The sequence below is a fragment of the Prunus dulcis genome, chromosome 1 (assembly GCF_902201215.1).
Source record: "Prunus dulcis chromosome 1, ALMONDv2, whole genome shotgun sequence".
Taxonomy (NCBI): Eukaryota; Viridiplantae; Streptophyta; class Magnoliopsida; order Rosales; family Rosaceae; genus Prunus; species Prunus dulcis.
In genome coordinates this window covers 27,957,256-27,971,697 of record NC_047650.1, presented here as the reverse complement: position 1 = coordinate 27,971,697, position 14,442 = coordinate 27,957,256, and the positions used below count along the sequence as shown (strand labels likewise).

General features: G+C 39.1%; 1 protein-coding gene across 1 annotated transcript; it reads right to left on the bottom strand.

Annotated features, from left to right (window-relative positions):
- Positions 1-768: 768 nt before the first annotated feature.
- On the bottom strand, positions 769-6,179 carry LOC117628789 (phosphoglucomutase, cytoplasmic). Its single transcript, XM_034361316.1, has 18 exons — positions 5,760-6,179; positions 5,075-5,156; positions 4,802-4,857; positions 4,362-4,475; positions 4,197-4,259; positions 3,932-4,048; positions 3,722-3,822; positions 3,536-3,595; positions 3,347-3,446; positions 3,087-3,244; positions 2,917-3,012; positions 2,627-2,690; positions 2,438-2,519; positions 2,157-2,332; positions 1,994-2,070; positions 1,674-1,806; positions 1,180-1,296; positions 769-1,095 (listed from the first exon to the last, which is right to left on the bottom strand). The coding sequence occupies exons 1-18, from the start codon at positions 5,838-5,840 to the stop codon at positions 1,024-1,026; spliced, it is 1,749 nt and encodes a 582-aa protein (XP_034217207.1). The 5' UTR covers positions 5,841-6,179; the 3' UTR covers positions 769-1,023.
- Between the last annotated feature and the right edge of the window lie 8,263 nt (positions 6,180-14,442).

Here is a 14,442-nt window from a genome sequence, read left to right as displayed (position 1 = left end):
CACAATTCAATCCACTGAACCCTAATTATTTTCTGATCCAATGGAATTTATTTCACCAAAATTTCTTTGTCTACGCTACCTTTTGGAAGATAATATCTACGGAGATGCTTGTTTTCTTGACTTCTTTTCCCCTTTTTCCTTATCCCTCCAATCCAATGAATGCCACAGACGTAGGGCAAATGAATCATTGGACGCACAAGTAGTTCCAAATATTATTTGATGCCCTTATGAAAGAAAGGAAAAGTTTTTAGATGCATTATCTAAGAGAAGAGATGGGAGTAACGTAGCAGCATATGCAAAGACCACCTCACATGGACCAATTTGATGCGTCACAGGTGGGAGTACAAGTAGTGCTTGTAGTAGCCAACCACTACTGGAGTGCGACATGTCCCAAGAACGAAGCTATAATGAAGAAAAGAAAAGGCCCCTTTCCCTTCAGAGGAAAAAAAAAAAAAAATTCTTGTAACGGAAATAGCCTACGCTTCATATCTCCACACTGAGGTTCTGTGTTTCAATATTCCCCAAATAGCCAACGGAATTTAACCCAATAAAAAAAGGCCTTATTTACATATTAAACTATCGCTTGTAACAAAAATAAAAGAAAGAGAATAGAAACCCATCTGCTTCGGATCAGCAACCAACGATTGGGTATAATTATTATGAACGATAACAATAGTTGAAATTATAAAATTTGTGCCAACCATTATAAGCTAAATAAGCTCTAAACCACAAAGTAAAATACAAATTGGTTGAAGAAGTTCACGAGAATTGGACATGAACGCCGAGTATAATTTAAAATTCACATTTATTTTGAAAAGTCAAAAATTATATCAGCAAGTAGTTTTACTTGTCAAAAACACTCTCATTTGCCGGCAGCATTCCGTAGTCATAAGCAGACCACAAAATTACAAAGAAGGGTTCTTATTACTAATACATTTGAAGAAACCCCAGCCAGTCCTTTTTCATATTCAAAATCAAAACGAAGCACCATGTCACTTTTTTTAAAATTTTAGAGATGTGCATCTATGTAATAACAGTAGGGGCAGATCGACCAGTGAATTCTTGCATCTTGGAAAGCTTAAGAGCAACCTCCACCTGTATAAATAGTGAATCAGAACCAGCCCAAAAAATTGGCCACAAAGTTTGATGATAAACTTTAAAGATGAAGATTTAACTCACAAGAGGACCAAGTGCTTCTTGAGATTCTCTGCCAATTTTTGATGGATCCTTCTCGTACTGCTCAATGTATAGTCGGATTGTGGCACCTTCTGAGCCAGTGCCTGAGAGGCGGAAAACCTGCAATTGTGTTCAAGGAGTGTGAAAGAATGAATAGCTCGAGTAAGCTGCAGGAAGACTATTCTCTAGAAATATAAAAAGAATTTTGCCACATAGGAAGCGTGGAGAGAAAATTTCTTCAGACGAAAAAGTGAAATCAACTGAAACGCATAATTTAATGTAAAATGTCAATCACTCCAAGGGGAAAAAAAAAATTATGTTATCAGAAATCTAAGCCTTGTTTGTGGAAATCTAGCATCTTCGAACACCAAATATAAAACACTTCAACACTTTTCACAACAGTTACATCATTTTAACCGCTGTATTCCTCTTCCACCATTGTCACATATAATCAATAATTCCATGCTAAGCTATTAACAAAAGCTGTGTCAACTTACCAATCGTGATCCATCCTCAAACAAGTACCGAATGCCCTGGTGTTTTGAGATGGAGCCATCAACAGGATCCTTGTATTCAAATTCATCAGCGTTGACAACACTGGAGACATCTGAACGTATGCCCTTCACAATCCTGTGTGTCAAAAAGAAAGAAGAGAACGGATCAAACCATGAATTCAAATGACGTGACATGCAATTCATGGTTTTAGAAAAATATGTCAAAAAGAAATAAAGTCTGGGAAATGACAAAAAGAAATAAAACAGAAGAATTTACATGTCTAATACAGGAATATAGCTTTAAGGCAGCGTAAGAAACATACTGATTGACTTCAGAAAGGGAAGATTGCAATTTCACCAAAGATGCCATCAGTTCCTTTGCTGCACCTGCATCCACATTCTTCAAGGAAAAATATATAATAATTAATAGCAATACAAGATTATATAGTTGAACGCAGGAAAGAACACCTTAAAATATTAATGAACCTCATAGTCATATCGAGTATAATAATGGCGACCAAAGGTAGCCCAATGCTGACGAACTATGTCTTCAACACTGACAAGGTTCTTCCCACCAAGATTTTCCTTATTTTTATAAGCAAGTATAGATAACCAAGCTAAAACTGCCCAGATACCATCTTTCTCACGTATATGATCCGAACCTGGCCAAGGATGCAAAACATTGACATTGCCACCAAGATTGTATAAATTTCCAATAATTCAAATGTTGATTGAACTACTTTAGAAGGCACTTCCTGAAAACTGACCTGTTCCAAAACTTTCTTCCCCACAAACTGAACATAACCCAGCATCCATCAAATTACCAAAAAATTTCCAGCCAGTGGGTACCTGGAGTATATAGTAGATACCGAAAAGATTAATGGTTTATTCACCCAGAAGCATAGGGAGAGAGAGAGAGAGAGAGAGAGAGAGAGAGAGAGAGAGAGAGAGAGTACCTCAAAAAATTTCAAATTTAAATGTTGGGCTACAACATCAAGGGCAGCAGAGGTAGGCATGCTCCTACAAGTGGACAAGTCAAAAGATGATAATCAAGAACAGCTAGGCATGAAAATATATATCCAAAATACATACTTTTAAAAACATAAATAAATTATTCAAACGCCAAAAATATGTTGCCAAGTTGTGAAATCCACAAATAGTCTATGAAAAGGAAAAAAACACTTCAAACAAATTTATGTAGCTCTAGAGTGAAATAGACCGAATGCTAAGAAGATCAATAAACTACCTGGCAACTCCCTTCAGACCAGCAGAGAAGTAAGGTATGGCTTCAACTGCATTTGCAGCAATGATGGCTACAGAATCTGATGGGGTAACGAAAAACCTACGAAAATAAGATAAAGTCATGAATGCAAGTGAAGGGCAAGATTAGAATTACACTCACAAGGCTGATGCTACCTTTTACCGAGGATCATGTTACGATCTGCATCACCATCAGCAGCAGCACCAAATTCTGGGGGCTCATCTTGAGTAGTTGATTTACCCAATCCCATTCGCGCAACCAACTCCTTTGCATAGGTGAGATTAGGATCTGGATGCCCTCCTCCAAAGTCTTCCTGTTTGCATGAATTACAAGCAAAACAGGGTGAACCACATGGATACATTAATTTTAGACTGCATAGTGAGCGAAGAAAAGTTGTCTCAAACATTAAAAAAACCTTGGGTACGCAGTTTAATAATGAGCTTTCTTTTGCACCAAGCTCTTCCACAAAAATACGTTTTGCATAAGCTCCAGCAACTCCATGTAGTGCGTCATAACTTTTAACATGACAACAGAGACATGTCACAGCACCAGTGGTAAGAACTGTTGCAATACAGAAAATGAAAATAAGGAGCTATCTACGTACCAGAATGTGAATTTTGGAGACGATAGCAGCTTCCGGATAAACTCAAAATCAAAGATTGATCTGGAAAACGAGAATTGCTTGAGTCAAAAGAATAGTGTGCTGACGTTAAGCTAAACATATGGTATTGATCACAACAATGTGACCAAATTCACACAGGCAGAAGATTCTTCTTAGAGGTAAGCTTACTTCATCAACTTCACATAATCACTCGCTGAATCAAAAACATCAACATCAAAAGTTCCTCCATCCACTGAAAAGGTGGTTACACCTACTTTACCGATATCCACCTGTCGCATACATTGAAAGATCATTACAATAAATGGAACTCAAAGTGCAGTAGTTTTGTAATAAGATTTTAAGTAAGTAAAGAAATGGAGCTTAGATTTGATGGAGTACATCAGGTAGCTCGACCGTCAAATACTCCTTAATTTTTGTCGTGTTCTCATATATTTTGTCAGTGATCGACTCTGGAGCAGGTCCACCATTTTCCATGTTGTATTTAATCCCAAAATCCTGCAATAAGGACACAAAAAGGAATATGATAAGTTTCCAATAGATATCAAGCAAAAAAATCGTGGTATAAGTTGTTGAAAGTTATATTGAAAAGTTCTTAACTCAATATAAGTAATAACACAAGTATATTGAGGCAGGGATCATGTACCTCATTTGGGCCACCTGGATTGTGACTTGCTGTCAGTATAAATGCTCCTGATGCCTTTGATCCCTGGATTCAAACCACAAACAAGTGAACAGGTCGCAATACCAATGTAATACCAGTAGCAGTAGTAGTAGTAAAGGGGCTAGATCTTAACTTAATATAACTTACATCAGCACCAACTCTTTCACGTACGACAGCTGATACAGCAGGAGTTGAAAGCAACCCATTTTGACCAACCCAAACACTTCTTACTCCATTGCCTGCTGCCATCTTAATTATGATCTGTCAATCAACAAAACATATTAGAAATAGAAGACATTATATTTCTCACAAAAAGTTATATTAGAAGAAGCAATAAACCCTCGACTCCGCCACCAAAAAAAACGAATAAGAAATGGGGGAGCCAACAGTAGTGAACTCCGAATAAGATTCCAGCTGGCTCCAGTGGGTGGCCTTGACAAGCCCAACCCTTATCAATTGTAGCCAACCCCAAGGTATCCAGATCCAAACAACATTTTCTGTTTCCTTGCTTACCAGAGTAAGTACAAAACATATATACCATCACAAAACAGTATCAAGTTCAGAAACATCATGGAATGTAAAATTACCTGAATAGCTTCCTTTGAATAATAGCGACCATCACCAGATACAACAATTCTAGCGCCTACAAGGATGAAAAAATGATAAGTTAATGACACCCTCTCAAAGAACACAAAAATACTTGAAACTAAGCCAATAAAAATTCAAACCAAGCAACGGGGAATAAACCAATATAAATATATGCATGTTTAGTTCTAAATCATATAAATGAGAAGCAGTGGGGACAATTTACACAATTTTGTTGAGGAAGAGAAAAAAAGGCGAAGTTCAGTAACACCTACCTTTAACTTTATCTGCTGGAAGGGCATTGAATGTTGACTGAACAAAATTTTGCAAGTAATGGGGTTGCGTAAAAACTTTCACCTGAAAAGTTCCAGCCAGCATAATACTAAAATGAATAAGGAAAAACATACAGTAATCAAAGCAATCTAAGGAGTGTATTGTAGCTTAGAAAAAAGGCATGCATTTTGTAACAGGCAATCTCTAGTCTCATAGGGCTCAGACATACTGTCCTTTCAGTTTTCAGAAAAATAAAAGTTAAAACGTTCTCCAGAAAATCATATGAATTTGCACTGAAGCAATCCGAAAGGCAGATTACATGTTAGAATAAAACCAGTAACATGGTGGAAGCTACATCCGGAGTTCTATTCCACACTATAACTAAGATCTAATCAAAATAGAAACCAATTAAAATGGATCTAAAAATTCGACGCACGTAGCAAACGGATCGGTTTGATCGAATAGAGATCAGACTGAAACTGTTGCAATTTCAGGCACCGATCCAATAATCTAGCAATAGCAAAGCACCGGAAAACAATGCGAGAATTCACGAAATCGAAACAACAAAAATTTGATTGCAAAAACAAGAGTGCAAGAATGCTCGAGCGCAACAGATCCAGCTTCGAGAATACATAATTCATGAAGAAAATACTTGATCATGAAATTGAAAAGGCGAGAGAGACAAACCTTCTTGCGGAGACCAGAGGTTCCAGGCTTTTGGCCTTCGAAAGGCGTGGTCTCGACCCGCTTAACCTGGCCCGACTGCATTTTTGCTTCCCGAGAACAAACCGCGATTCAAATCGGAGCACGCAAAGCAAAGAGAAAGGGAGAGATACAAGGCGAGGCTCAGAGGTTGGAGATCGAGTTTAGAGAGAGTGATTTATAGTGAAATGAAAGGTGGCAACGTTGTAGGATTTACGCTATTTTTAATTTTGCTTTGCGGAAGGGAAGTGAGTGAGTGATACACGTAAAAGATGGGAGACCGGGAGGTGGGAGAGAAGGAGGAATATGAGATCGGATGATGTTTGTGCGAATACTCTAAAATGTTCCCCACGTGTCACGTATTAATACTATAGTTTTGGCCGTTGATCCTTTTTTTTTTTTATCTTTTTGTCTTTCTAATCAGGTGGCCGTTGATCTTTACCGCCGGGTTTTTTGAGCAAAGAGGGAGCGATTCCCACGGTTTTAAAGTTGTGTTTTTTGACTTCACTACTCCAACTACTTTCAAATAATTATTATTTGCTCTTTGCAACCCAAGTACCCAACTACCGGTTTTTTTGTTCAAATCCACACCACATTTACTCGAAAATTTGATGGGCCGAAGTCCATACACTAAAAACAATTATTAATCTGGGCCTGCCTGTGTCAGTCCAGTCCAGTCTTCTCTTCAATAGGTTAAAAATTGGGTTGAAAACTCAACTTACCACTTCTTTCTTTTTATTGTTATTAAGCTTATTTACTGTAATACCCCTATAAAACTATGGTCAAATCTCACTTTATTCTTTGAAAGTTAAAGTGACTCAAAGTGCTCTTTAACCAACGTTTGGTAGTTTACTTTGTCCTCCCATGGTTACCTATGTTAAATATTATGTTAAAAATGTTGACGTGACACAAATAAAACACACTGTTTTGTTGAAATGTACACCATAAAAGCGCCACGTCTGCTAAATAATAATAAAAATTATTTTTGAAATATTTTAAAACATGTTTTTATTTCTCTCTCTTCATTCTTCCCAACCCAATTAGATATCACCATGCACCATCCCTCAACCCATCAGCCCCTATGCCCACTCGCCCTTCCCCTCACCACCCCTTCCCCTATGCCCCCTCCTCCTAAAACTTCTCAACCCATCCATATTCTAACACTTCCCTCCCACACTCTCCCTTTGGTTATCGCCAAATCACAGTACCTATCATCCCTGACCAAAATTTCCTAGCCTCTATTTTTTTATTTCTCAATTCTCAACACAAAAGTAGTGAAATGATATTGTTTTATTTGATTTGGGAACCAAAAAGTCTCCAAATACCAAAACAATGTTCTGCATCATATGAATTTTTTTTTTCTCACTAGACCCAGAGAAAGAGAGAGAGGGAGAGAGAGGGTTGGGCTTTGTCGTGGGTGGGTGGACAGGACCCGACCCAATTTCCGCTTTGGAATTCGAGCCAAGTCCGGTGCTTGTCCGACACCCGGCGAATGTCGGGCACAAAAGACCTTTTTGCCCTTCTTGCTTCAAATTTTCTTTAAAATTCCCTTAGACTTCTGCCGAAATTTCGACAGAGTCTCCCCTGTATTTTGACCAATCCCAAAATTTTCCACCTGTTAAACAATCAGTACATCTATCCCAACAGCCAGAATATCGCAAGTAACAGATCTCAACTCCATTTTTCCACTAATACTAGATATCAGAGCATACTCTAAAGTTTTTAAGGTTTCAAGGATTTTCTACAAAACTCTACCTTGGCGCGGAGGCTATGATTGGCCCGGTGGTGGATCCCGCGTACTTCTACGGCCTAGGGGTGAAACAGTTTGAAGATGTGAGTGGACCAAACATGAGAATTTTTTGAAAACAGTTTAACAATCATAATAACCCCCACTATAAAAAAAATTGTTCAATAAGCTGAATACGTACTCTTCATTTAAAGCATACTAAACTCAAGCATTCTATGTAAATCATATTCAAGCTCAATAAATTTTATTCACAAGCACTGAAATCAAAGCTTGTATAAAACACTGAAACCAAACTTGTATAAAAGTACTGTACTCAATCCTTGTATAACCGAACAAAACTATATAAATGTATCAATGCCTGAAAAATCAGAGAAGCTAGTATAAAATAGCTGAAAGTCATAACTGTATAAAAGAGCTTAAAATTCTTTAAAATTACCACCTAATTGTACCCCTGTCTTATCCGTCAATTCCCTGGCAGGTCTCGGGCGTCACACAGGCTACCCGAGCCGCAAACTGGCGAAATCAGGGGACTATGATCGGCCTGTCCCGCCGGCAGATTCCTCGACGACACCAAGTCAACTCGAGTCGCTCTGGCAGGATGCAGGGGACCGTAGTCACCCTGATCTGCAATCCTGGCAGGTCTCGGGGACACAGAGTCAGCCGAGCCGCAATCCTGGCAGGTCTCGGGACACCAAGTCTGCCGAGCCGCAAATCCTGGCACTCACGGTCCAAGCGTCCCTTAAACTCGTGAAGCAAAGTCAAGTGCACTGACATAAACTGAAATCGGACTGGATGTCCGTAGACATCGGTCCAACTCTGGGTAATCACCAAAAAATAAATGGGTACGAGGTGGTTTTAAAATAAATTCCTTAGAAAAAAAATCTGAATAATAACTGAAATCTCAAGTTGTGCTGCTATTTCTTCTGTCATAAGCCTCAAAATCTGTTTTCTATAACTCTTAAGCATGTAAAAGTAAGCAGCACACAACTTATAGAACTATTTCTGTATTAATCATGCTCGGAAACACAAAAAAGCTTACTCAAGATCACATAAGGAATTTAGTCAAATAAACTCGTTTATAAAAACTCTTTTATATAAAATCAATGTAAAATCACTTATAAAATCTTATTTATGGAAAACCTCTATATAACTCATTTATATAAAATATTTCATGAAAGAAAGTCCACTCACAGATGGTCCGAGCTACTTTGACCCTTCGAAGGTCTCTTTTGCAATCCTGTCTGGCTCCTGGTGCCTGATTACCCATAAAGATTAAATTAATAAACTGCTGAATAAAAAGAATTTCAACTAAACATCCTGCACCCGGCTCCTAGAAATACGTGCACTCGTTTCAGGTTACTTCTATGCCCACCTTAGCTTTTTGGACAGTTAGACCGGCCTTAAGAGATCCGAAACCTCAATAAGCGGTAAGTTGCCATATTGGCCGATCCGGGACCCCGTGGGTCCACGGTCTCCGATGGCCAATCTGGGCTCCTCTGAAGGTTCCTTACAGAGAAGGAACCATGTTCCGCGAATTTGGTCCGAAACGGACGGTCGGATTAGCTAAAATCGCGTTATCGCTTAAAATCCAAACCCTAGCCCCAGGGTTCGCGATTCCGGAGTATCCAGGACTCCGATTCGCAATCCGTCGAATCCTACACAATCCTGACATCATGTAGACCGACATATCCGAAATTCAGCACGATCCGATTATTTGACGACACTGCACCCACGGATCGCGCGATATGGAAAATCCGTTCGGGGCTCAAAGGACTCCGAATCGAGATCCGCGAAATCCCACATGCTTGTGACAACATGAGGGTCACAAAACTGCACAGAATTACCTCACTACCCTCGCCCACGAGCTCCAGCACGCGCGGGCAGCTTTGGGTGTCCAAAGCGATTTCGGGTGGCCGAAAAATCTCGTAACCAAGACTCCAAACTCCTACCCTAAGTAAAACACCCCATTTGGAGTCACTTTTGTTCTTGGATAACCCCCAAAAAGTGACCAGAAATAGTAGTTTCGAGCAGCCGAAGTTCTGGCCAGATTTCAAGTCGAAAATCGAACCCCTTAGAGCTAAAATCGATCGAAACCCATATACCCATCAGCTAGAACACGAAAAATAGCTGAGAAACCATACCTTACTCGATCGATTTGGTGGAGAAACGAAGGAGAATTTTGAGCTAGAAGTTCGGGTGGCTTCGAAGGAACCTCCGTCGGAAAACATGGTTTCCGGCCAACTCAGGGGGCCCCGGGGTGGAGGTCGGTCAGGTCTTGACGGCGGAGATCGGCTCGGCCTGTGGTGGCCGGGCCGTCGCCTGGAAGTCGAACAGGCGCAAGGCTGGGTGCGATGCGAGGAAGAGAGAGGGAAGAGAGAGAAGTGACGGGGGAGAAGAGAGAGAGAGATAAAAAGTCTGACTTTTTGGCCAAATTACCGTTTTGCCCTTCGCAGTTTTTAGACCATATCTTCTTCGTTATGGCTCCGATTCGGGTCTACTCCGTGTCTACGAACTCGTTTCGCCGCGCTCTACGCAATGGCGCAAGCGGCATTCCCAAATTCTTTCTCGATCAAAAAGTCAATTTTCCCCCTATTAAATAATGCGAGGGCCTGGAAGATATTTTCCTTACTTTTTAGATATTTTCTTTCTTTTCAGATATTTTGGTTTGGGTTATTACAGGGGCAGTGGTGGCCGCTCCAAGTAGGTTGGTGGGGAAGGGATCAGGTAGAGATATATATATATATATATATATATATATATATAGACAGAGAGACAGAGAGAAGTAATTTTTTTACTTTTTGTTAAATTTTTTTAAATAAAATATTTTATTATTTTTTCTCACATGTGGCACTTATACATTTCAACAAGAGAGTAGGTCCCATTTGTAACAACCCGATCCTAAATTAATATTTAATTATTAATTTATTCAAGTAAAAGACAATTTTATCCCGTAATATTTTAATAGTTTAAAAGTTGACTTTTTGATCGGGAAGGAATTTGGAGATTCCACTTGTACCTTGCGTAGAGCACATCGAAATGAGTCCGTAGACATGTGGTGGACTCAAATCCGAGTAGTATTGAACAAAATACGATCAAAATACGAGGAGGGGCAAAACCGAGAATGAGTTATCTGAGTTATGTTACAGATTTAGTATAGATTGTAATGACCCAAACCTAAAATTCATTTTTATCAATAATTTATTTTGAGAAAAGACAATTTTGCTCTCGGAATATTTTATTAAGGAAAATGTGACTTTTTGATCGAGAAGGAATTTGATAATTCCACTTATGCCATTGCGTAGAGCACGGTGAAATGAGTTCATAGACACGTAGTGGGCTCGAATCGAAGTTGTAACGAGAGAGTTATGGTCAAAAGAGTGTCAGTGGCACAACCGTAAATATTTCGAAGTTGGATTTATAAAACCAGCTCAGCCTCTTTCTCTCTCCTCGCGAGCGACCTCTCTCTCTCCTCTCCCGCTGTGTCGTCCCGTCGCCTTCTAGGGAGCGCCGGCGCCGCCACAGGGCACCACCGGCCACGGGACCGGTGGCGTTCGAACCGCCGTCGTCTCCCCTTCCTTCCCCGACCATTCCCCGCCTGCGACACGACCGGTGCTGGTTGGAAAATGCAAAAAATCGAGGGGTGTTCACCGAAACTTCACAGCCGCCGATCTCCCACTTCCGGCCACTATTTCCGTCGACCTAGGCACCCGGGATCAGGCAAACCCGCAGAAGAGACCTTCAAGAGGTCTAACTAGCTCGGACCAGGAGTGAGTGGACTTTTCTTTTATAAATGATTTTATATAAATGAATTTCATTATTTGATCTTGAATAAGGTTTATTACTTGTGATTTTTCCTAGCATGCTTTGTGAAGTTAAATATCTTATTTATATGCTGCGTAGTTGATATGCTAAAGAGTTATAGAAAACAGAATTTGAGATTATATCAGATAAAATAGCAGCATAGTTTCAGATTTAACAAACTTTAGTTAGTTATCAGGCTTTTCAAAAATATTTTATTCTAAACCACCGTGAGCACCCAGCTACAGTTATTGCCTTCAGTTATGCCGATGTCTACAGACATCTAGCTTACTTTCAGTTTTGTCAGTGCACTTGACATTTGCCTCACGAGTTTCGGGGACGCCCGGACCGTGTGTGCCAGGATTGCAGCTCGGTTTAACTTGGTGTCGCCGAGGTCTGCCAAGATTGCAGCTCGATTTGACTTGGTGTCGCCGAGGTCTGCCAGGATTGCGGATCAGGCTTACTACGGTCCCCTGGATCCTGCCAGTTTGCGGCTCGGGTTGACTTTGTGTCACCGAGACCTGCCAGCGGATCAGGCTGACTATAGTCCCCTGAATCCTACCAGTTTGCGGCTCGGATAGACTTTGTGTCACCGAGACCTGCCAGGGGAATTGACGGAATTACAGGGGTACATCCGAGTGGTAGTTTTAATTGATTGCAGTACTTTTATGCAAGGTTTGAGTACATTGCTTTTATGCAAAGTTTGATTACAGTGTTTTTATGCAAGTTTTGATTTCATTGTTTTCATGCAAATTTTATCTTGAATACGATTGTATATATATTTATATAAATATATAAATACCTTGATTTCAGCATGTGAATGCCGCGAGTTTAGTATGCTTCAAATGCAGAGTACATATTCAGTTTTACTTAACTATTTTTACAATGGGAGTTAGTATATTCTTAGGATATTTTATGAACCTTTATTTTTGTCCACTCACATTTTCAAATGTTTTGCGCCCTCAGGCTGTAGCGTGCTCAGGAAATCCACCACCGGGCCATCTTGCCTTCCGCGCCTTTTTGTCACAAAGTACTGGTTTGTAAAAAGATTAACTTATCTGCATACTATTAGAACTGCTCTGATAATTGCCCTAGATTAAGAACTGGACTGGGTATTGTATATTGAAGTGCTGGCAGTTGGTTGTGTAGATATTATTGCTCGTTTTGACAGGTGTAATTTTAGGATTGAGCAAAATACAGGGGAGACTCTGCCGAATTTTCGGCAGGAGTTAAGGTCAAAATACAGTTCGAAGGGCAAATAGGACAATTGTGCCCGACATTCGTCAAGTGTCGGACACGCACAGGGTCCGACTCGAATTCCAAAGCGGAATTTGGTTCGGGTCCTGTCATAGATAGTTATTTATAGATTGTTAAATTATGCATATATATTTTAAGTATAGTGGAGAATCAATTTATCAGAAAAGTTGATATAAAAGTCAGGAAATAGATTGTGAAATAAAAGGAAGGTATTGATATAAGTTTGGGATATGAGTTTTCAAACCCACCACAAGGGTACCCCTAGTTGCTTTGAAATAGTGTCATTGATGAATAATGCCCCACGTGTTTTAGGAACCCTTAAACCGTGCGGAGCGAGGAATGCGGCTCGGCCTATGAGGATGGGGCTATGAGGCCTGCAAGGATTGCGGCTCAGATAGAAGTGGTATCTCTGAGGCCTATGAGGATTGCGGCTCCGATAGACTTAGTGTCTTCGAGGCCTGCAAGGATGGAATTGACGGATCATGAATGGGGGTACACCTAGGTGGAGAGAATTTCAGTTTTGAGATGTTCTTAAACTAAAATAAAGATAGTTCAGTGTATGACTTATTTATAATCAGTATATGACTGTTATGAGTATTGGGAAGTTGCAAAGTATTGTTTTAGAGTTGTGAATAAGATATTCAATTACATTATTAAAGGGAAAGAATTACGTGTGACTTGATCCCTCAGTAAGGGCACGTAGGCAACCTAATGTTACAACGTGTAGTCACGAGTTCAAGTAATAAAAGGTAGTCCAGTTAAGTTATTATGAAATCTAACACTGTTCTGGGGATGTTATAAGAAATTGAATTGAATGTTATTAGCAGAATGATTTATTCAATTTATTGAGGCCGGAGGCTAGAATAATATGATGCTTGATTTTTGGATATAATTCGATACATACTAGTAGTTGGGTTATATATAAACATATATGCTTGTTTAACATTTGAGAATTTTTGGGAAATGTTCAATTTACAAGGGAGACTTTGTCGAATTTTCGACAGAAGTCGTACTTGAATTCATTGAATTTTTGTTAGAAGGGCAATTTGGTCAATTGTGTCCAGCAACCGCTAGGTGTCAGACACGCACAAAGTTCGACTCGAATTCCAAAATGGAATTTGGGTCTGGTCCTGTCATCATTCGTGCCACCTTATCGTTTTTAACATACAATGTCATATCCATAAATATTTTTAGGAGTGGGCTAAAATTTTTTAATCAATTATAATCCCTTGTTTGTTACCAAAGAAAAACTAATTAAACCATGTTTTTTCAATATATTTTCTTCATCAAATTGAGAACTTTTTTTTAAAGCAAAGAACCCACTAGTGTATTGGTTTTAAATAATTACTCTCCGAGATAAGGTTTTGAGTTCGAGTCCCAACATATGTGTAGTGTGTGAGTTTAGTTTATTATCGCCTCTCTTCATAGGAAATGTCCTATAAAAAAATATTTATGTTAACTTACAAAAACTGAAAGTATAATTATGAGAGAGACAAAATACTAGTGTAGTAATAATTTGAAACATTTAAAAAAAAAAAACGAATGGTATGAAATTATGAAATCTAAAACACCTAAATAAATTTTATTTCGTTCTTGGAAAAAAAGAGACCAAAATAATGAAAAATAAACCTCCAAAACAATTATTAATTTTTCACAATGAACAAGAATTGATTAGAAACTACAAAAGATTCAGAAAAGCAAAAAAGAATAAGCGATGCACATTTTGAAACCCATGTAGAGAAACCAGATTTCAACATTTCTAACAGAAGCAAAAGCAATAAAATTGAAAAAATAAAATTTGAGAGCGAGATATGATCATTGTACGTACAATTAAACCTAATTTATTTTTCTCCAAAGTCAGCACTG